The sequence below is a fragment of the Anoplolepis gracilipes genome, chromosome 13 (assembly GCF_047496725.1).
Source record: "Anoplolepis gracilipes chromosome 13, ASM4749672v1, whole genome shotgun sequence".
Lineage (NCBI taxonomy): Eukaryota > Metazoa > Arthropoda > Insecta > Hymenoptera > Formicidae > Anoplolepis > Anoplolepis gracilipes.
Window position 1 is genome coordinate 3,692,320 of NC_132982.1, and position 23,311 is coordinate 3,715,630.

At 33.6% G+C, this 23,311-nt stretch overlaps 4 protein-coding genes across 9 annotated transcripts; 2 read left to right on the forward strand and 2 right to left on the reverse strand.

Annotated features, from left to right (window-relative positions):
* Positions 1–300: 300 nt before the first annotated feature.
* Positions 301–6,604, reverse strand: Ctl1 (choline transporter-like protein 1). Of its 2 annotated transcripts, XM_072904435.1 has the most exons (13): positions 6,468–6,604; positions 5,102–5,239; positions 4,728–4,873; positions 4,248–4,639; positions 4,086–4,175; positions 3,625–3,764; positions 3,358–3,544; positions 3,149–3,280; positions 2,916–3,060; positions 2,684–2,824; positions 2,423–2,582; positions 2,079–2,300; positions 301–1,965 (listed from the first exon to the last, which is right to left on the reverse strand). In XM_072904435.1, the coding sequence occupies exons 2-13, from the start codon at positions 5,210–5,212 to the stop codon at positions 1,810–1,812; spliced, it is 2,022 nt and encodes a 673-aa protein (XP_072760536.1). In that variant the 5' UTR covers positions 5,213–5,239; positions 6,468–6,604; the 3' UTR covers positions 301–1,809. The 2 variants fall into 2 exon arrangements, with proteins under 2 accessions (XP_072760536.1, XP_072760535.1); XM_072904434.1 differs by lacking the exon at positions 6,468–6,604 and having other exon boundaries at positions 5,102–5,409.
* On the forward strand, positions 5,638–9,269 carry Hakai (uncharacterized). 5 transcript variants are annotated; one of them, XM_072904436.1, is made up of 5 exons: positions 5,638–5,751; positions 6,341–6,441; positions 6,530–6,841; positions 6,918–7,106; positions 7,208–9,269. In XM_072904436.1, exons 1-5 carry the CDS (start codon positions 5,712–5,714, stop codon positions 7,943–7,945), a joined length of 1,380 nt encoding a protein of 459 aa, XP_072760537.1. In that variant the 5' UTR covers positions 5,638–5,711; the 3' UTR covers positions 7,946–9,269. The 5 variants fall into 5 exon arrangements, with proteins under 5 accessions (XP_072760537.1, XP_072760538.1, XP_072760539.1 ...); XM_072904437.1 differs by having other exon boundaries at positions 5,704–5,843; XM_072904438.1 differs by lacking the exon at positions 5,638–5,751 and adding an exon at positions 5,863–6,121.
* Positions 9,270–10,523: 1,254 nt separating this feature from the next.
* On the reverse strand, positions 10,524–12,320 carry LOC140672379 (transmembrane protein 115). The gene is made up of 4 exons (XM_072904496.1): positions 11,843–12,320; positions 11,331–11,586; positions 11,061–11,237; positions 10,524–10,918 (listed from the first exon to the last, which is right to left on the reverse strand). Exons 1-4 carry the CDS (start codon positions 12,291–12,293, stop codon positions 10,714–10,716), a joined length of 1,089 nt encoding a protein of 362 aa, XP_072760597.1. The 5' UTR covers positions 12,294–12,320; the 3' UTR covers positions 10,524–10,713.
* A 2,576-nt stretch (positions 12,321–14,896) lies between these two features.
* Positions 14,897–17,838, forward strand: LOC140672321 (uncharacterized; the record flags this gene model as incomplete). The annotated part of the gene is made up of 5 exons (XM_072904370.1): positions 14,897–15,753; positions 16,030–16,389; positions 16,675–16,846; positions 17,121–17,229; positions 17,437–17,838. Coding segments are annotated over 5 exons (1,575 nt in total), but the record flags the coding sequence as incomplete, so codon positions are not given.
* Positions 17,839–23,311: the final 5,473 nt, after the last annotated feature.

Consider the following 23,311-nt stretch of genomic DNA (forward strand, 5'->3'; position numbering starts at 1 on the left):
AAAAATTTTCAATTAATTTTATATAACATTTATTTATTAAATATTTTATATACTTCATCAAAATATAATATTAATACAAAAAAAAATAATGATTAATGATAATGTTCTATAAAATTTTTATTATGAGGATTTTTTAACTATTATAAAATTTGTGGATATTTGTCAGAGCTCGATACAAAATGATAATAAATAGATTTTTTTCACTTTATTCTTTTATTCTTATGATATATAATTTTATAAAGAACAATTGAAAACAATTTCATTGTGTGTTATCCATATATAATATTATTAAGTGTAAAGATAACAATCACTTTTTCATTCATTGTGTTGTGCTCTTAGAAAACTTCAAATTTAATATATAATATATAAAATAATATAAAATTATATTTTAATATTTTTTTCACGAATATACATTCAAGAAAATTAAACTTTTTGTCAATATTAATATAGCTGTTTAATATAGAGTCGCACATTGTCGGCGATATATAACACGTATATATATATTAATATAATAATACTCGTTGATTATTTAAAGCATGTTGAACCAAACTCGATAATACTTTGTACTAATTAGTATGCCATACTTAATTGATATAATTATCTAGAATACTTTAAATGTATCTTACGAAACCTATATATCCTTATTATCTAAATATAAGTTTTAATGCTGTATTTCTTTCTTTTTTTTAATATACTTGATTGGAAGAAATGAAGGAGAAATATATATAGATTAGAAAATAGACTTTCCATTTGTAAAGCTGAACAATTTGTAAAACCAACAATTTTTCATCATCATGATAAATATTCCATATATCTATATAAGAAATATACTCCATATGACATTTTTTGAATGACAAATAATTGCACTTTGTTCTCTGCATTATAATGCATATTTTTTATAAACAGTAATCACTTACTTGCTTTATAATAATGATTCTTGCATTTGTTTTTAATATATAAATATCATCTTATTACAAATGTCTTTATAAGACACAGTCAAATTTTTAGTTTGTGCAATAGCACTTTAATGACATAGTGTTACATGTAGAAAAGGTATAATTCTTTGTGTTTGCTAAAGAATTCTTTGTTTGTTATTTACATATTTAGTACTGAATAAGACATGTCTAGAAGGCTGTCAAAATTCTTATAAAACAAGATATTCTAATTTTTCTCTCAATGATTCTGATAAAAATTAGTGAATATATCTTAAAGTCTGGCAGTTAAATAAAGAGTTAGTATTAAGTACAAACAAATTACATATCTGGTTAATTAATTGTCCGTATTGTTTCCCGTTTTACAATTGTGTTATCAAACTGTGAGTTCGAGATTCTTGTATGTCAATCAAAATTGTCTAAATATCTTGCTTGTGATGACAAAAAGTCCAATAATAATTCAGTCTGAATAAAATCTATCGCACAAAAGAAGACTTTTGGTCTTAAGAGATGAACATTATAATAAAAGAAACTATAACATTATAAAATTACGACTATGATTAGATAAACGTAATATATATGTATATATCATTATATATAATATCATTAATATAGTATTCATTTATGTTCGTTGTATATTAAAAATATGAATAATGTCTTCACATGATAGACATTTTTAAACATATTGTAAAAATATCGTGATTTGTAATTATCATGATTTGTATAACGATATGATACGTGAAAATCAAAAGGAATGTACTCTCATTAGCCTTATGCAAAGTAAAAAAAATGCACAAAAATATTCTAACAATAAAAAAAAGATATGTGCGTATGAAAAGATGTGTATAAAAAAATATGCATAAAAATCATCAAATACTTATTCATTTATCGGTGTCATTTCATGAGACTGTTGGCCATTCGTGTTACTGCTGGAAACTCCGATTTGTGCTAACGCAGATTGACGCCATTTTCCATTCTCACCGTTCAAGTTTCTATCCTCGCATATACATAAGTACAGCGTGTCAATGACAGTCTAAAATAGATAGAAATTATTGTATTAATTAAAAATTTGGGATTCAGTCAACTGCGTTTGCAAAACGTTGACAAAATGTTGCAAGCATGAATAAAGAAATATATTTGGCTCACCTCATAAAGGGAAATTATACAATGAGCGATGAAGAATGAAAAAACGCAAACAATAAGGATCGGAATAGCGTAAAAATGTAGCTTGGGATCTTGTCTCATCAAGAGCAATGCGACGATTCCGGTTGTGGCCGTGACGAAACACTTTCCCAAGAATAATATAAAATCGCCGAATCCGTTGATCACTGCTATTTGCAAAGCGTTACTGACAAGTGTTGTAAAGGCCTTAAAATAGATAAAATTTACAAATCTCTTATCATTACATTATTAATAATAATGAACATATATATATTTATCATATTTTTCTTTTTTTATAGATATAAATTTTTTGATACATTAAAACGTACTGTTTTGGCTGCATCACAAAAGTGGGTACCCTCTATAGCAACAACAGTGTATGCATTTTGATTCATATATCGAATAAATTTTTCTAAACAGTAGAAACAGCAAATGCAACATTTCAAACCACACTGGGAACATGGAGATGTTTCCTTAGTCTTTTCAAATCTATGATATAATATAAAGAGAGATCATACATGTCCAACATAAATCAAATAATATTTGAAAAAAATAAAACATTAAATTATTTTTTTTATCAAGAAACTTACTTGGCATGTAGATATGTTAAAATTAGTCTGGGCAATTTAAAAATGGTTATCAAAAATGATCCACATGCTACAGAGCCTAAATGGTAACAGACCAAATGTCCTATGGATAAACATACTGGAGATTTACTGGCATTTTTACCTCTAACAAAAAAAAAATCAGTCATTATTATAAATATCTATCATAAAATTTTAAATAATATCTATCATAATTCAATTTATTGTAAAATATTACCTAAAGTACCAGTGAGCAACGGAACCCGATATTACCATGGTTTGACATGCAGTAATAAATTCCGACGTCCATATTAGCCCAATAAGATACACCCACCACATGTACTTTACCCAAGTTGCATCAACATATTCCACGAGAGTAAATGCTACAATGTTTAATAACTCATTATTTGATTTTTTTCTTCATTGATTATAAGACAACTGATTTTATACAAGTGAAATGATATATATTACTTTTGAAAGTCTCTAGAGAAAAGTCTATTTTTTTCTCTTCGATTAGTGGAGCATTTTCACCAACTGAACTTAAATTCAAAGGATCAAATATATTATTTTTATACATTTGCACTGATTTTGTCTCGGGATAATCTGTAATAAGTATAATATATTTTTTTCTGATCATGAAATATCTTCTGTTTTCTAACTGAATATTGTAAAATACTTACTAGCCGTTGCTAGACAAAGAATTATAAATACCCAAAAGGTGAAGAAAAGGATTAAAGCTATAAATGTTAAGATTGGTTCGAAAAATAAACCGGGTAATTCTTTCAAACATTTTGCACTTTCTTTGAATAGTGCTGCCATAAAGCTGATGCGTTTGCGTAGTACGCACGAAAGAAATAGTAAAGTAATCTGTATTAAATAAAAGATTTTGTTAAAAATAATTTTTACATTAAATATATAAACTTATTTTATTATAAAGTCATACTTACAGTAATAATAGTAGCGATAATGGAAAATGCGAGAAATGCTCTTTCATTTCGAACAGATTCTTCAAGAAGTTCATTTGGGTCAGTTTCGTCCAAAGTTTTCTTTATATCAACATATGTCATCCATAAAAGAATTGTGCCACCTGTAATGTCTCTGTTATGAAATCTATCTATTATCAATCCCAAATGTATACAATATTAATTTGCATTCATTTTTATTTATCATATATGATAATTTCCATAAAAACATTAAAATTTGCATATGTATATAACTATACACAATATAAATGCAAATAATAATTTGTATAAAAAGCAAACATATTTATTGATTTATTTTTTAAAAATATATTATTACTATAAATTTTAATAAATATTATTTATTAAAATATAATTAGTTTGACATGACATATTCGTTAAGAAAATTTAAATCTGACATCAGTATTTTATCAGAATGTTTAACTTACCTGTGCAAGCAATGCTTACAAGTACAATTATAATCCATGTCACAAGACTTGCCAATAAATGAAAGATGGATATTGTAAAGAGCGATAAAACTAAAAAAAGAGAATTAAATAAGTATAATGTATAACTTGTATGTATTATGATACAGCAATGCTCTAACTAACCACAAGCGAGAAAAGATAGTGCTAAAATTTGCCTCCAGGTTTTATACAGGTCTCCTAAAACTTGCTCGATAACGTCCCACGAATTGATTAAACCATATAAATTTGAGATTATCGTTTCGCCTACATCCTGAACCGCCTTAGGAATACAGCGATTTAAAACGGGTGTACTGGGGTAAACCGGCGTCTCGGGACAAGATCCATTCTTGAATTTGCTACTCTCGCTGTTACACGCACTGAAATCACCGCCTGGTCTGTCGTGACATAACTGTGATCCCGTTTCCTTGTAAAATTTACAAATATCATTCATGTTCCACAAGGTTCTGTCAGGACATTGCTTCACACAAATTTTCAACGACTGTGTAACATTCTTTATGTCCAGGAAAAATAAGAATCTGAAATATGACATATCTACTTTTAGATAGATTACATATAGAAATAGATACTTTGAATTCAGAGAAATCAAAAGTATAAAGTACTGACGGTTTGTCACTAGTATCCTGTCCAGAGAGCTCCATGCTACCAAACTTTGGATTATTTTTCATGCCGCATGTATTTCCAAAACTGTCGTATCCATTTATAAGCCGCAAAGGATTGCCATAAACTATTGCAAAGGCAGCAATCAAGATCTGCAAACAGATAAGTTATCTATTAGATATCTAAAGCTATTTGTCAAGAAATTTATCTGATAAAATTAAAAATTATAAATTTCATATAAGTAAATTAAGTAAAAAAAATTAGATTAGTAAAGTAAGTAAAAAAATTATATTAGTAAATTTAATTACAAAAGTAATTGAAATAAATATATTAAAATAAAAAAAAAGCTTGGGTGTATACAGTAGGCATTAGTTGTTTACCATAAGAAACCAAAATGCTATAAAGAGGCAGAGCCAGAAAACATCCGTGCATCCTCGCACCCGCATGGGCTCGACGCGTTCCTCATTCTTGCCACCGGTACAGCAAGACATTCTCTTTTCCCTCGTCCTCGTGAATCGCTACCACACAAAGGCACTTGTTGGCTTAGCACAAAGTCGTTGTATTGTTGTGTCGTCGCGCGTCCCTTTCGGAGTAATCCACGCCCAGTGCCGTAACGAGTGACAGGAGGGGAAGGGGCAGTAAAGGAGAAACCCAAACGGAGATGTTTATCAGTCGCGATTAAATGCCATAGTCGTTGATAAACGTCCGGACTTGTCATCGATAATCGTTCTTAATTTATTTAAATGTCGCTTCGGCCGAGTTTAGTCGCGCTTCCGCTTCCGTCGTGAATAAGAGCGTACGGATCATTTTCCTGTCTAATAGTTGCGGAAATTTCATCTTTACGGATGTGCAGGGTCTTTTCGGGGCTTTTTTTTAGAGCGATTTCCACGGCCCTGCGAACGCGTTCCGGCGTAGTATCGTTTCCACGGTAACGAGCGCGCGTACGTCACACGACTAGTAAGTGAACGTTCATTGAGGGCTGCGGCTGCGATGACAGCCAGTCAAGAGTTATCGCGCCATTCAGCGGCTGGTATGTTGTAGGAAGGTTATACGGGTGTATCGCTTAACCAAAAACAAGCGTTCCCCGTCTCACCGCGCGCGTTTAGTTATCAAATTCCAATTGTGAGTATTGCCAGTCATAAACACATCGTGTTCTGTTGTTGTCGACCCGAACCCTTTCGTTCTTTCGAGAATTGTCAGAGGCGCCTGAAAAACAGGCCGCCTAGAATATAACCTATTCGACAAGAGTACTAAAAGTTCGATTTTCTTTGAAGAAAAATTACGTCGAAAACGTTATAGCTCGAATCTCGAGACAGATTTCGAGCAAGTGTTCAATCTACTTTAATTGTTAATATATCGATTTTCCCGAAATTAGTAATTAATTTCAATTAAAAATTTTGGTAATTTCGAAGCGAAATTCATTTGATATCCCAGTTAATACCAATGAACAAATTTTTTTATTTCCCTTATAACTGCTTCTACCTCGACAATAATATTTCGATAAACTTATGAAGTTATGTAAAAATTTATAACAAAAAAAAAACCGCGATTTATATATCAGAATATTTTCTAGCAATCTAATAATAAAAAGTCAGTATAGCGCATGAAATTGATTTCAGTAATGGAAGAAAATGGTAAGAGAATGAGGGGCAGAGCTCGTGGTCGCGGTCGCGGACGTGCCCGAGGTCGGGCTAGAGGGAAGTCCAAGAAACAAGTCAAGGTATATAAATGAACATCTTAACTTACGTTGTCAATTGCTCAAATTGTAATCTGATATGATAATATCTATGCATTGAAATTGCTTCTAGGTTATTGAAAGCGACGATGAAGATTCTCCACAGCAAACAGATGATGCTCCTGCAGAGACGATTGGTAGCGAGCAAGAGGAACACGAACCTCCTGCGGCTCAGCAACCTTCTCTCGAGCAGCAATTCGACCTGGAAGCCGACATATCGCAACTGGAAGCGCCAACTTTCACGACCATTAACCGGGGTCCACCAGAGCCGATGCTGCGTTTGAGATGGGACCATCGAGTGAATCTTATAGGAGAGAAAGTACTGAATCCTATGATACATTGTTGCGACAAGTGTCTGAAGCCAATTCTCATCTATGGTCGTATGGTATGTTCTATATACCTAGAAAGAATCATGTTATAAATTAGCTCTTTTAATTATTACTCTTAATATATGCTTTCAGATACCTTGCAAACATGTATTCTGTTTATCATGCGCTAAGAGAGAAGACAAAGTTTGTCCTCGCTGCATGGAAAAAGTCTCCAGAGTGGAACAAACTGGCTTAGGTACTGTATTCATGTGTACACATGGTGGGACAAGATATGGTAATGCAGGATGTAGGAGAACGTATCTTAGCCAACGAGATCTGCAAGTAAATAAATATCATTAATATTATGCATTATCCGTAAAATTTTTGTATTATTTAAGCTACAAATTACTTAATATGTATAATTTATATTATATTATATGTAGGCTCACATTAATCATCGCCATATATCGACACCATCCCAACCAGTCCAAGGCATACAGGTCGATCCCCCGCAATACGTGCATGCCAAGTCGGAGATGGAGTCGCAATTGACCAAGGTATCCTCCGTGCCGATGCAAAACACGCGACTCAAGTCTGTGCAATCTCACATGGTTCAACCGATCATGGGTAATGATCCTCGCGTAAATTCATTGGTGAATCAACAACCAACGTTGGAGCAACATCGGCAACAGCACCGACAGCAGCAGCAGCAGCAACAGGCGATGATGTCGATGCAAAGTTATGCGCAGAGCACCGCGCCTCCGCCACCTCCGAATAACGCCCCGATGCGAACTAATCTAATCACTGTGCCGATTCAGGATACAACATCCTTAGCCACGCATGATCTTCATGGACAGCAGAGTCATCATTATTATCCGCCACCACCACCGCCGCCTCCACCGCCGCCGCAAGTGAATTATGGTTACAATGTACCACCGCCGGTGTCGCAGACGACGCAACAGTACTATCCGCAGCCGCAGCATCCGACTCAAGTGTCCTATGTGCCACCACCGCCTCCGCCGCAGCAGCAACAATATGTGTCGTCGGCGGCGACTTCCATAAGACCGTCGCCCACTGGTTATATACAGGAGCCCCAATACGGTCCGCCGCCGTCTCAACAACAACCGCCACCGCCGCCGCAGCCACAGTGGTCGCAACATCAACAGCAGTTTTATAGATAAAGAAAAAAAGGCTTCCATGTTGTGCAGTGTTGAAATGATTGTGACGTGAGTATTGAATTATAAAAATGACAGATATTATATATATGTATATTATATAAAATGGATGCGATATCAATAACAACTTGACGCTCTTAACGAGATTTTCTACTTTAAAAAATTTTTTAATTAATTTAAAAAAATAAAACACTCATATGACATAAGCCCTACAGTAAAGAGAGCTCTATGATAAGTTATTTTGCAATAAAACTGATTTATTTCTATTATGACTTCTTCAATTTCTCAACATTTAAGTAATAAAATTAGCATTAGTCTTTATTATACTTATCATATGGCTGATATTCTACTATAAAATAAATGGTCAATTTAATATATTTGACATTTTCAAGAAAGTTATTGAAAACGTTTATAGTATTGCGTTAATGCGAAATGTTAATAGTGAGATTACATCTCTTGATAAGAGTTATGCAAATCTTTTTGAAATGTTTTCAAATGTGATACTCAAGTATTCAGAATATGTACAGATTATTTTAGGAATTTTTCAAATCTATAACATTTTCCTTTCAATCATATCAGTTGTAATACATATTGTGTGGTAATGAAATTAAGGATATTTCATCGGTAGAATATTTAATATTGTACAGATTGTAACGATTGTAACTTATGTACAAAATTAATGATATACATACAACATGTACATATACATGTAATAATAATTATTACACTATATTCTTAAAACATGCCTCGTGTGAATTCAACAAGAATTCATCAGTCATTCAACATAATTTTGACCTTCCATTTTCCAGCATATTTGCAGTAATAAATATTATAATTGACTAAATACTTGTAATAAAAGTACTTAAAAGATTTGTCAAGGATGCTGCACACGAATAGGAGATCAAAATTACTCAGAATGCACTCATACATAGAGAATTTTATCACGCCATACATAAAAATAGTTCTTAATTTCATTCCATATGTATATATCGCTATATATAATCACTGCCCCTTTTTAATATCTTGTTCCCTTTATTTTTACATCAATCTTTATTATATTTACAAACTCGACTGTGAAATTGTGGATTTTATATACAACATATCTTTCATTATTATTCAAGTTATCTTTCCCGCACACACTTTCATTTATTTATATATATATATATATATATACGCGAATGTATCTCTTTATATGAATGAATATGAAAATGTTATGCATTTTACATAATATTAAATACATTTTTTTTAATAAAATAAGCGACCTTGTATGAAATGAAGTTATGCTACTAAAACTGAAATTTTGATACATCCTATATAACCATTTAGAAATTTTAATAAAAAACTTAACTTCAAATTATGAACACTAAAGGTTAAAAAATTAATGTAAGCTATAATGGATTATAATACTCTGGAAGTTTTTTTTTTTTTTTTTTTTTTTTTTTTTTGAAAAAAATATATATTAAAAAAAAATTGAAATGTAAGTGTAGGATATTTCTCATTATAGCAAAACTAAGTCGATTTTAACATATAACATCTGCAAGCAACAGGGAAATATTTTATCGTTTTAACAATACACAATTTATATGTATATAAAGTAAAATATTAAATTTGTGTCCACTTTCTTTTCAATTTCATATAGAATTGTCACTGTATGCATTTCACTTAAAGTATTTTTCTTTTATTATATATTGTTATTAAATCGTCACCGAATTTTCTGATAGAACAGTGCGCTTTAACTGTATGGCACTATAAATCTATGAGGTCGCCTTTTTACAGTAATAATGAAATTCTTATTCATTGATTTTTACATAACCTTTAGTAACAAAGAACACTATTTTGTTTCTTGGAAAATAGTATTGTATGATGCAAAGATTGATTTTTTACATATTTTTCATTTTTAAAAATCTTCTAAAGATTATATTCCTTTAAACGCTGGCATTAATATGGCATAATAATCAATAAAGAGTATTACAGAAAATCTGTGATAAATCTTGTATAATAAAAATACTTTAATTACCAATATAGAACAAAATAGATACTACATAGAAATAAAATTTATCGCATGAAACAAAAGTTTATAATATTTTTCTCTTTATATAATTCAATTTTATTTCATTTATTTTAAGCGGCATTAACTTCTTTTTAAGTAGGAGATTCTTTTTAATAATTATTCTTTTAAGAAATAATTATAAAACACAGAGAAAAGGATAAAAATAATTATTTAATAATAATTATTTAATAATTATTTAATAATAATTATTTAATAATAATTATTTAATAATAATTATTTAATAATAATTATTTAATAATAATTATTTAATAATAATTATTATTTAATAATTACTTCTTTCTTATTACATTATGGAGTTATTTTTCAATTTTTTCTGCCTAAAAAAGTTTGATGAAAGAAACTTACATAAAATATACATAAAAATAGTAATTACCAGCAAATGCAATGACATTGAAATTTTTCTATATTCTATTAATATGAATATTATAAGAGAAAATAGATAATTTTATATAATAAGAGAAATTAGATATAATAATTTTTAATAATAGTTATGAGATAAAAATAATTTATCAAATTAGTGACCTATATATAAATTATAATAATATATGCTCCACCATTTATAGATACTTAGTTTAAAAAAATACATTTTAGACCCATTATTGAATATAGCCATATTATAAACCCGCCTTATAATTATGTGTATTCTTTAGAAGTTTTTCAATGCAATTTATAAACCTATTGAAATTTAGTCAGTCTCATATAATCACGTACTAGTAGAAGGATGATTGTGTATATTGACACTGACTTGTGGAATAAGCGGTGATGCGAGTGGCTTGGGTGTAGTGGATTCAGGTATTGGTATGGAAACTGCAGGAGGAATAGGAGAGTGTTTTTTAGCTCTGTCTGGTTGCCAAGGTTTTGCATGATCTTTGTTTAATCTTTCACTCAGTGCTTTCAATGCTATTTGCCTGCAAAATAGACATTGATTGGAAAGATCAAGATATTAGTAATTTACAAAATTATACTTTAAAAACTGACTTTAAATATTTTAAAAAATTTTGAAAATTGTATTCTTATATTTGCGTCATGTTTTATTTTATAACTACTCACCTGCGTCGTTCACTATCATGTGGATCAATACCAGGCAGATTAATAACCAAGCCAGGTGGCGTGTTGGACATGTCAAATCTTCTAACTACTTTTCGGCAAAGTCCAATACGTACAAAAAATCCATGTATAGTATTACTCACTACTGCTATTGGCGGTTGTAAGACATTTGGGAAAAAGCTATAAGAAAAGCTCAAGTAAAAGCTCAAGAAAAGATAAAGTAATTGGACTAGTATTTCAAATGTAGTAAAATTATTATTATAAAACTTTTACCTCGCAAATGTAAAATTATCTGCCATGTCTCCACGAGTACCATTATTGTGTTTTTGATAAAATCTTAGATATATCCAAGATATCAACAATCCACTGAGAAACATAGTGGGATGAGTACCTTCTAGTAATCCAACAAGCCATAATATCAATCCCACAATCCATACCATTAAAGGTATATTTCTATTCGTGATCTTTCCAATAGGTGTTTTGATTAAGATATGATCTGGCATTATTTGCTTAACTGCTACTGCGACTCCTATAAAACAAAATTATCATATTAAGAGAAAATCTCTTTAGGAAATGTATATATTTCTTTAATTTTTAGAAAAAGTACAAACATTTTCTAATCATAAATAATATTGAGAATATTTAAAAATCAATTTGATCAATGCTCTTGATTAATCAGTAAACTTTAATCTATAATTTCACCTAGTCAGTGATTACACTCAGAATAAGAAATTCAAAATTTATGTCAGTAGCAACACTATCAATTACATGAAAAAAAAAGATACCTGCAATGTAACCGGTCAATCCGTGTATGTGTATGTTAAATAGCAGGTCCGGATTGTTGGTGCACATGTACAGGAACAGGTAGAAAAGCGCCGAGAGTACAGCAACGCCAAAGTTGACGATGGCGAAGAAAGTCATCATCTCGAAAGCGCCCCATAGTGGCTCGATCAGTTTGCCGCAGAGACCTACGGTGACGATGTCCGCGCACACCTCCCAAAAGTGTATCTCCAAGAAGCAGAAGGTGAAGGCCGTCCAGAACCAGAAGACCGGTGGCAGGAGGTAACCTGGCGTTACGCTCAGGATGCGCACCGCCTCCTCGGAAAAGGACAGACAATAGGAGAACAACACCACCACGCAGATGAACTTGACGCTGGTGCTGGTGTTGCCTAACAAGGCTGCAGCCTGTTGCCTCAAGTAAGGGATATTCCTACCCAGGCCCTTTATCGCCGCCATCGCCGCGAGCAAACCTAACCTCTCTTTCTTCGCGCGCCCCGAACGGTGACAAGTGTTACCGTCTGACAGGTCGCGTTCAAAAATGCAACTCGTCGGAGCGGAGTGTCCGATTGACCAATCAGGACAAACGCCTTCTCATTTCTGATTGGTCAAGCAAACGCAAGTCACGTGTAGAGTAGATTTTCGAACGCAACCATATGACGTCGATTGGAAACGCTCGATACGTAATATCAATCATCGATTTCTATTGGTTGTTATTCGGAATCAAACGCTTCAACTAAAAATTCAAATACGCGGGCATTGCGTGTCATCATTCGTCATTCCTATTTTGTTTGCACCTTCGCAGGACCGTTGACGTTAAACTGCGGAAAATTGGTGATCTTTGTGGAATCGCGCGAGATGTCAAGTAAATGCAGATGCTATTTTGTAAGTATTCTTACAAAGTTGTATCACCTTGATCGATAAGATCATTCGAAATCATTTTAGATATAAAATCTCGAATGTAAAGCGTGACAGTTTGCGCTCAAGTAACTTAACCCTTAGTTTTTGTGGATAAAAGTTGTTATACAAAAATACATTACTCACGATGCAGATACTTATCACGGTTGAAATATCAATAATCCATTTTCTTGATTTTTATATTTAATAATAGAAAATTATATGGTTCCTTATTTCCTTCTCATGCACCCGAGTTTTATGTATGATTTTTGAATAATTTCGCGTAATAATAGAAAAATTCTCATAAATTTCACATACACATATGAGATATAATTACAATTTTGTGATGTTTTCTATCTATAATTTTTATACCTACAATCTCAATTTTATAACATTTACATCTATAATTTTCACAGATATGTAATTTTTTCAAAATTCTTTATCGTATACCAATATAGAAATGTGTAATAATTATTTATCATATATTAATAGAAATTTGTAATAATTTATTTATTATTCTTTTTGAGAATATTACTATTTATAGGTAAATGTACTGTCTAGTTAGTAGTGTGATGTCTCGTCGTGACGGGGCGCCACGCTAGTTATTTTGCTAAAATTGTTCAAGTTTCGTTTCCCGCCACATTTACGCGACATTAATCGCAGATCGCAAATTCGTCTATTTGAAAGTTACCGTTATTTCTCTCTTTCTACATATACACAAGTGATAGTTTAAATTTGATTCACGAATCATTATCAGCTTGCGATATCGGTTGCCGAGAACGATATTTGTGTGTGGAGGAAATTAGTTATTTGTCACAAAAGCAAAAGTAGTGGACTTTGCGCGTCAACGAACAACAGGTAGAATGCATTACATACTATGCAATAAATATTAATTTCACGATTATTCGTCAAGTTTGTAAAAAATTAGTTGATTAAAGTTGTATTTTATGAACATTAATCTTTTTTTTCAACCGGTAGCTGAAAAAATTGTTTTTTTTTTAATTTAAAATAGAGTTGATAATTACATCGAAAAAATTAAATTTTACATATAATTAAAAAATTAAATTAAATTAAATTCTACATATAATTAAAAAATAAAATTAAATTAATTCTACATTTATAAATGACTTTCCTATTATTTTAATGTAATTACTGAGTGTTTTATTGCTGTAAAATAGGAAGAGAGAAAGCTATAAGGGCTGAATTTAGTACAAATTATATAATTTATATATATAAATAAAATTATAGAAAACAGAAGAGGGAAAATTGAAAGTGTATAAATACAGATAATAGGGCGACAATGTCTATAATGCTACTTCCAGATTATTATTTGATACAATCGAGCGCATTTAAAAAATGATCGTTCAATTAATTTGTGTAAATAAAGTTAAAATTTATAAAATATAAAGAAAAAAAATTATTTTAATTTTATAATTTTAAACTAAAAAGATGTGACGATTATTCAATTTAAATTAAGAAAATCAATTAAAAAATTTTTAAGCTAAGTAATTAATGCTAATTAATCTAAAATAGTGTCCTTTTTTATGACATAGGCTATACAATTTTCAATCATCTACGGGGCAAGAGCTTTGTCGGTGTTGAACTCTACCGCCTGCGGAATTGTACACAGTTTTCGAGAATAATAACGGAACTTATCTGTTATTTTCGGAGCAAGAAAATCGATTGAAGGTGCATGAGGAAAATTTGGAACAATCTTATCAATTAAAAGATTCCTACGAGAACAACAGCGACGAGATCAATTGCAGAATGTCACACCACTAATTTGGATTTCAACAAAGGAATGAGCAGTCCTCGAAATCAATTGAGGTAAATAAAGAAATAATAATATGAAAAATATTTTTTGCATATTTAATTACTATTTACATATTTATGTACCAAGACTGAATAAGATTTAACGAAAATATTCGTAATTATTGAAAACTCAGATTGCAAATTGTGGGACATCCTGTAAAAAAAATATATATGATAGAAGATAATTTTTTTTAACAACTTACATTTGAATAATTTTGTTCGATACGATTACAAAGAAAGAAAAAATATAATTACATAAGTATCTTTGTTATCAGATTTTTTTATATGTATGTACGTTCCTTTAAGATACTGCTGTGTTTATGTCGCGTTATAAATATTTATAATACCTAACCTATGAATCGATCGCTTCCGATTATTACTCTGTGCGTAGTATCTATGTACGTAACTGCTTGCATCATAATCGTGATGGACGGCTAAATGAGATAGAATTGAGGATTATGAGTACAGATATTTCTAATACTACGGATGAGAATCGGACAAAAGTGATTGTATCCACTTGCGAGTCTTCTTCCTCCTATCACGAGTCTAGGACGGTCATCCCCGCTGACATCCCCGATATCGCGCCGTCGTCGAGTCGGAAGTGCTCGTGTCCGTCGCGGCCGTTAACGGTGATTCGGTGCCCGCCTTTTCGCAGACGGGTGTCCTTCAGCGACACCACCGCCTTTATTGGGACTGCCGCTGATCATCAATATCAACGTGCTACAACCATGCAAGATGACGATCCAACGAGCTCGTGTCACGATGATAATGGCAGAGAATCTGAGAGTAACTCGAAAAAACGAGGGAATTTCGACTATGACATTTGGCAGGCGGACGACTCATCGACTGGCAGAAGCGACGACGGATACTCGGAGAATATGCCGAGGATCAACAATTGCACGGAAAGTCGTTGCGTATCGGGTTACACTTTCGACAACGATAAGGGTCAGCGTTCGCATTCGGAAGATATCGACGAGCAAACGATTGAGAATGATGGACGTAGGGGAGAAAAATGGAGTGGCGATAGTGACGTCTGTTCGACGGCTCGCGTGACTGAAAATAAAAAACAAGAAATAAGAAAAGTCGACAAAGATGATATCGTATTGAAAGAGGATCTATTAAACGTGTACAAAGATGTAGATTCGATTGTTGATGATGAGCATCGTATGCGAGGAGGTTGCAGTGGATGTTGCTGCGGAGCACGTGAGAAGTGGGTAAAATATCATTCTTGCGCTCTAAATAGACAGAATTTCGGACAATGCTTCATTATTTTTCATCTTTTTTGCAATCTTTTCTCACGGAAATAATATCACCTATCAAAGAAGATTATAATAGAAAGTTTGAAAAAATTACATCATAAACTTGCTTTGAAAATATTCAAACAAAATAAATATACAAACGCTACTATAAATCCTTTAAGCATGCAAATTAGTTATTATGCAATTTATTAATACGATATTTACATAATGTCTCGACGCGATATTAGCATCCGGAGAAGCTATGGTTGTTGTTGCGGAGGATTCGTACCGGAGCCAAATGAATCATGTGCGTCTAATGCGAACGCTAAGGTGCCGTCGCGTTGTTGCTGTCATTGTTTTCGAGTCTGCAAGAAAGCTGCCAAATGCGAAACATCTCTATGCACGACAGACATCCAAAGTTGCGGCGGTAGATGTTGTGGTAGCGGGTGTAGTTGCGAGAAACCCAGTCAGATCTGCATACCGTCGCCGAGAATCTGCAGTTTACCAGCTCATTCTTCGCGTGGAAGATCACCCTGCGCACCGCGTTGTCCTTCACAGTCACCGTGTCCTAGTAGAGGCTGTTGCAGTAGAGTCTTCGAATGTGCAAGGTGTAAACCTCGCTTCTATAGCAATTTTCACAGGGTGTCCCATGATGTGCCTTCAAGTTTTTGTTTAACCAACTTGTAAAGAGGATTCTTAAGACATTGATGTTCTTATTTTTCAATTAGAATTATAATTTCTTGAATATATGTGTAATAATAAAGAAAAAAATAAATCAAGAAAGTATCGAGAACATTCTCATTAAATCTATTTACATCGATACTCCGGAGCCTTCATATTTGATATCATACCTCGAGTATGCATAAGAGTAATTTCGATCTATGTGTACGCAGGTCGAACAGCCCGAGATGTCGGTCCATCATTGATAATGGATGCTGTATCAGCGATGGAGCAAAGTGCGGTACCGATGGAGCCTGCTGCCGGCTGAGATTGCAATGCGAATGCCTCGGTGGTGGCCTCGACTGTCGGCGATGCGGAAGGAAAGTCTACCAGGCTGAGATGCAGGTAAGTACAATATTATCAAGAATATATTGAAATCTGGATCGCATAACCAAGCTCGATAAAAAATATTATATCTGAAAAGAAAATTTGAATAATATCCATCTAACGACAAAAGTAAGAAATATAGAAATATATTTTTACGCTGAGGGATATAATAAATAAAAATAAATTAAAAATTTAAGTAAAATGAAAGTTATACAAAGTGAAAAGTAGAAACAGTTTTTGAAAGGATTATTAGAAATTGTTAGGTGTAAAATTTATTATATTACTTTCCAAGATTGTTTCCGGAGTACCGTACCATAGTATTTGCTTCAGTTGTTTCTGTTGCCGAAAGCCATTGGAATCGCTAACTTATCAGGAGAACTGCGGCGAGATTTATTGCAAACGTTAGTATTATTAAATTATGAAAGACAGACATTTTTCGAAATTTTTTACGAGTTAAATCTTTTTTCGAGCTTTTATTAATATTTAAAATGTTATTGAAATATCTGTCTTTCCTCACTTGTAATATCCTTTAATTGGATAGTATGAGATCTAAGTTCGATCAGTTAATATTGCCGATGTTAACTGAGTTTCTTCAATAAATTGCACAGAATGTTACGTTCGTAATTTCGGACCGCAAGGATATGGTTATGGCGTGGGAGCCGGCGTATTGCAGACTCCTTTGTGAACTCGTCGACTACATAATATCGGTTGCACATTTCACATGCGAAAGTACTCAAGTATAGTTATAAAAAATTTTTTCACGTGCGCTTCTCTATTTTTCTTTACGACAGTCATATAATGTCATATGAGAGCTTAGTGCGTATTAGACGTTTTTGTAGTGTCATAACTTTTTTTTGTACGTTTCGTCTATACATTTTTGGTGGGCATTTTTATCGAATAAAATCTTGTATGTGGCAAATATTCGATATTGTTTATGATATTTAATCTAGTTTATTCCGTAATAAGGCGTAAAAGGCAAATAAAACGCGAACATGCGAAAGCCGAGTTGCGAATTAAGAGAAAAACGAAGAGTAGAAAAAATTCGCGAAGCATGAGGAAGAATAAAATAAAAGCCGCTTTCTACGAGAGAAGAGAGAAAAGTGATATATATTCAGTTTTTATCGAGTCTCTGGTTGCCGGTTAACATTTGCAAAACTCGTCAAGGACCGATCGCAAAATAAACTGGATAAAATGGAGAAGAGGGTTACGTAGGAATTCAAGGCGAGAAAAGTAGAAACAGGAAAAGATTCGCGATGTAGGGGAAAGATTGAACGAATACGGGTGCCCGCTATAATATTTTGGCAGGAAGAGGACGGAAGGAGGGAACGCGCACGCATACATACGCGGAGATACGTTCGCGGGTTCGCAAAACAGAGAGGACGAGAGAGAGGACGAGGAAAGAGTGAGTGGTTGGTTTATTGAGTCTCTCTCTTCGGGTGGGATTTGCGCGGAGGAAGGTGCAGGCGGAGGGGCGTTTATATAGCTTTCAGGCGCAGAAGCTTAATCTAATTTCAAATATAAATCTGTTCTCCGTTCTCTCTCTCTCTCTCTCTCTCTCTCTCTCTCTCTCTCTCTCTCTCTTTCTTTCTTTCTTTCTCTCTCTTCTTCTTTCTCATACCTTCGTTCTCTTTTTCTCTTTCCTCGCTCTTTTCCTTCCAGCTACCGTTGTGCCGGCGTCCTTCCTATCCGTGTAACGGCGCGCTTACATTATACCCGTCCAGCTACGAATAATGTTTTTCGCTTTTCCCATTAACGTTACGAGACACGACGACTTATGTAGCGTCGCTATTCAACCGGCAAACGCGCCGGCTTTGTCATGGCCACGTTTTCCATATAAGTACAATTATGGGCACAATAACACGTTAAATCTGAGAGAAAAGTCGCATAAGGAGTTTGTTGCCCCTCTTTTATGCGGCTTACAAATAAGCGATGCTGAATTTTTGCGGCGAGTGTTTTCTATAAAATTGATAGAAACTGGTAAATATAAAAGGCATTTAAAAGTTTATGAAACATGACTCAATTCGCGAGCCTGAAATTTTTCATCTTTTTTTGAAAGATGAGCCACTTATTTCTAGATTTATTTCTAGACTTTATTCCAAACCGATAAAAAATGGTTATAAATTTTATTTTTTCAGATACAATATATCTAAATAATATATGCCTCTTTCGCTCTGTCTGTAATTTATTCAATAAGATTTAATATTATATAAAAGATTTGTTCGTCCGAGCGATTTTAATCGAATTCTGCCGGTCTTGTTTACGTAGAGAGAGAGAGAGAGCCGCGTCGCGAGAGTTTGTCGACGATTACGCGCGACCGCGGAATATTTACACTACAGCTTGGAACAATTCCCAATTTTTTTTTACCGCTCGTCGCCCGGACTCTATGCCAATTTACCAATGTAAACCGGCGTATTTAAATTGGCCTCGGGCCGGAGGACTCGGGAATTTAAAAACGCTAGCTGCAATTTTTTTTCCGCTACCACGGCGGCGACGGTGGCGGTGGCCGTGGCGGTGGCGAAGCACCGGTGCATCGAAATCGGCAAAATATCTCTTTCCATTTGACGAGCCGCCGATTCGGCCTGGGTCTTTTGTGCGTTGCGTGGCGCGCTTATTTCGAACCGGTATGAAAATCAATTATTTCGTTAATTCGTGCGTTACATTGGCTGTCACGGGGCCATCACTGTGAGCGACAGCGGCCCAAGGCGCTATTTTTCAATTCCCGATGTCGCCCTCGCCTTTCGCGAACCCGTATTTCCGTTTCGCTCTGTCGTCCCCGGCGGCCTTATCCCTATCCCTCTCTCTATTCTTCAATGCTAGGTCCAACATTCCGGAAGTTCGCTAAGACTCAAATTGCCGTTTAATTTGCCGCAGATATAGACTGATACGAGAAATTTAAAATCGTTCTTATAAAATTGGAAATTATGGGAACTTCAAGATTGAGTTATAATGAATTCGCATTTTAAAACGAGATAAATCACTCATAGTGATTGTAAATTCAGTAAAATCAAATATGTAGCTCATTAATTTCGCTTATCGGAATATTAATATTATTGAAATATTACTCGAAAAAATAATCAATAAATGCACTCTGATGAATTAATGTTGATTTTTGGCAACACAATCCTCTATTGATTGCGCCATTCTCTGTATTTTGAAAAAAAAAAAAAAAAATTAAATGATATTTTCACAATAATTGATTGTGTGCAATATCTGTCAGGATCTTTTATAAATGAGGAAAGAGAATAACTGTTTACCAGTTTTACTCCTTTTGCAGAAAAATTACGCGAGAAATTGGGCTTGAAATTATACAAATTAACGAAACAAATATTCTTAAAATGAAAACAATATATGGTGTTATATATAATGCGTTTATGCTATCCTGCGATAATTAAGTTTTTTTCAAAGTCTTTTTTTACGCAAGAAAAACAGTTTGATATATTTTTTAATGTACATAATACGCTTGTTCGTAACATTTGTAAAAGTTCCTTTAATTTGGTTGTTATTCTATATGCAAAAGTTACTTTAATTTATTGCAATGCGTCTGACTGGTCCTAATTAACGTACAGCGCGAATAAAACACGCTACAGTTGATGCGTGATATGAGTCTCTACATCGTCGTTCCGCGAACGAGTGTATAATTAATTACCAGCATTTGGACATGCGCGTAACAGCAATGAAATCGCGAGGGCAACGATTTGCAAGAGAAAAAGAGAGAGAGAGAGAGAGAGAGAGAGAGAGAGAAAGAGGGATCGACTATATGTATACCTACCTACCTACGGTATATAACGTTGAAACTAATATCATCTCATTTGTCAAAGTACGTCGTCTTTCGGCGTCTCTACGATGGAAAGCACCTTTTAGGGGAGGACAAACGCCGGACCCCAAAACGCGGGACCCCTAAACACTGTCACAACATACGATGTGTTAAAAGCGACGCGGTATTAATAGCGTGTTATGAATTAGCCATTTTTGTGTGCGAAGCGACACAAGTAGGTCACCGTATTCCCATGATATATTTTCAATTGGCAGGCAAGCGAGCATATTTTGGGCTTTTATAAAAGTCGATGACTTAAATATATGCACGCATATAACACGAGAAAGAGAAAGAGAATATGAGATAGAAGAGAGATAAGTTTTTAGTAAAGTATATTTCTACACAATCATCTATATTAACAATTTCATTTTAAATAAGCAACTTTTGTTTACATATTTGTAACCCATAATAATATAGATTAAAATCAAATAATACTTAAATGAAATCATCATTTGTTTATTTATTTATTAGTGGAATAACTAAATTCTCTTTCCTTGATATTTTAAAAAATATATCCGCGCATGTTAATGTTTTAATGTACATATATTATTATGTAATAATTAATAATTTTATTTTTAAAAAGTAACATTACATAATATTATATTTAATTTAATATTTTAATTGAAGATTTAAAACTTTGAATATTTGTTTAGCGAAGCTTGTGATTAAATTCAATAAGGAGATAAGAAACATTGTGTTATTTAAAATAAATTAAATATATATCGTTTAGTATTTTTGAAAGCAATGACGCAGTAAATAAAAATAAAGGCTGAAAAGGCTGTATGAAATGACAGATGCAGTTTGCGGTTAGAAAAGTGAATGGCTTTAACCAGATCTCGCGGGTTAAACTTTAGGGAGTGCGGGAGGGGTGACCATAATCTTACCCCGTGTGTCTAATTGCATGATGCGTGGATACTACCGTAAAGAACCTCACACGTGCATTTGGAATGCATTGAAGTCTATTCACTATAGTTTCGAAGGGGGTATAAAGAATCATTTCCTAAATGACGCTTGTCGAATCGAGCAGTATTTAAATCGAATTAATAATTTAGGGAGACTCGCATTTTATTTCTTTGTTATTCATTTATTTAACATATTGAATCGAAAATGTAAAGAAAGCAAGTAGCAAGAAATGTATTATTGTATTCGTCTAATTTCCATAAGCAAACTATATTATTTTATTTATATCATCAATTTTTCAAAAATAATTAATTACGTGGTGTTGCAGTGTTCTTTTAAATTTTTCGAAAAATAAATTAAATATAATTTTAAATATGCAATGTTTTTTTTTAACATTAAATCCAACTAGTTATTTGAAATTGAACAAAAAAATCATATAAGATTATTAATGCAAGTGCAAAATAAATCGTGTAAATAAATTTTCGAGTATGGAGAACATCTTAACTCTAGAAGCGAAGGGTCAAAGAGGAAAAAAAATATATATATATATCTCGATGACGAAATAGGTTGATTTCTCAGTATTCTGGCCGTCATTCGAAGAGCCTTTTCGATCTTCTCGTCCATGAAGCGATCGACAGAGCGCAACACGGTATAATAACAAAAACATTAATAATAATACGTCGAAGAGCGGGACCGGGGCTCGATGTGTGCGGCGCGCGCGTGTTTAATTTGCATGGTATAAATCGTGTTTCCGGTCGAGCACGCAACGCAAACACGCGTTACGTTTGCGCTCTCGGTCGGTTTCCCTCCTCGGAACCGACGAGAGAAAGAGCGTCGTTCTCTCGCGTCGCGTCGCGCATTGTGACCCCGCTAATTTATGATTCGATAAATAAATCAGCGCCATTTCGTCTCTCCTTTTTCCCCCTTCCAGGGAGGTTTCCTCCCTTCGTTTTGTTGTTATTGTTACTCGCTTGCGCACACTTGTAAGATGATCTCGGGGATTACGCCCAGTTAACCATCACACGGTTACCATCGTCGGGTGGACCATCGAAAGGGTAGATCGGCCCTACCTCTCTCTCCTTCGCTTACTGAATTCTCCTCCGCGTTCGTTTTGCCTACCAGACACACGCCAATACGTTACGTTTCATGATCCGCGCGCGTATCATGAATATTCATAGCACGCTATTACACGCGCCGCTAAATCTCGATATGTGCAAATTGTAACGTAACAAATCAGTTGATTCTCAAATCATAAGCGCGTCTCTATAACGATACATGAAGGTATCATCCAATCTCGTCGTTCAGCGTCATTAACGCCGATATCTAGATGATACTTCCATCAATTAATTTTACTCCTTCTCTAGCTTGTCCGAGCATTGCCTTTTGAATTTTTAACTTGAGTTCAACGATAGCATCTTACCGTAATCTTTTTCTTTTTTTCTCGAGAAAATACAATAGGATTTAATATCGTTTTTTCTTCCGCGAACACGAGTTAAATTTCGAGACTTTTGAAAACTTAGCACGCTAAAAATCTTTTACAGATTTCTAAGCTTATATTTTTTCGTCATTTTTCAATCGCGCTTCCTTTAAAGGCAAAATAAATATACGATTACATACGCGGCCCGAAATTTACGAGCGGACCCGAGCAACGGTGTTATGGCTTTCGGGTGCGGAGTCAGACCCATTTCCCTTCGCGTTTTTATTATTTTCTGATAGGATGTTTACGAGGACGGATGAATGGAAGCGTATTTTATGGGACAAGTATGGGT

Bases quoted from the DNA above. Each gene is read 5' to 3' on its own strand.
- Ctl1 (XM_072904435.1), bottom strand. From the start codon at position 5,212: ATGTCTTGCTGTACCGGTGGCAAGAATGAGGAACGCGTCGAGCCCATG. The intron at 4,640-4,727 runs GTCAGTACTTTA...GTCATATTTCAG, and splicing joins CAGGATACTAGTGACAAACC to ATTCTTATTTTTCCTGGACA. The intron at 2,301-2,422 runs GTACGTTTTAAT...ATCTATTTTAAG, and splicing joins TTTGTGATGCAGCCAAAACA to GCCTTTACAACACTTGTCAG.
- Hakai (XM_072904436.1), top strand. From the start codon at position 5,712: ATGACAGCCAGTCAAGAGTTATCGCGCCATTCAGCGGCTG. The intron at 6,442-6,529 runs GTATATAAATGA...AATTGCTTCTAG, and splicing joins AGTCCAAGAAACAAGTCAAG to GTTATTGAAAGCGACGATGA. The intron at 6,842-6,917 runs GTATGTTCTATA...ATATGCTTTCAG, and splicing joins TTCTCATCTATGGTCGTATG to ATACCTTGCAAACATGTATT.
- LOC140672379 (XM_072904496.1), bottom strand. From the start codon at position 12,293: ATGGCGGCGATAAAGGGCCTGGGTAGGAATATCCCTTACTTGAGGCAA. The intron at 11,587-11,842 runs GTATCTTTTTTT...TTTGTTTTATAG, and splicing joins ATTGACCGGTTACATTGCAG to GAGTCGCAGTAGCAGTTAAG. The intron at 11,238-11,330 runs GTAAAAGTTTTA...CTTTTCTTATAG, and splicing joins GATAATTTTACATTTGCGAG to CTTTTTCCCAAATGTCTTAC.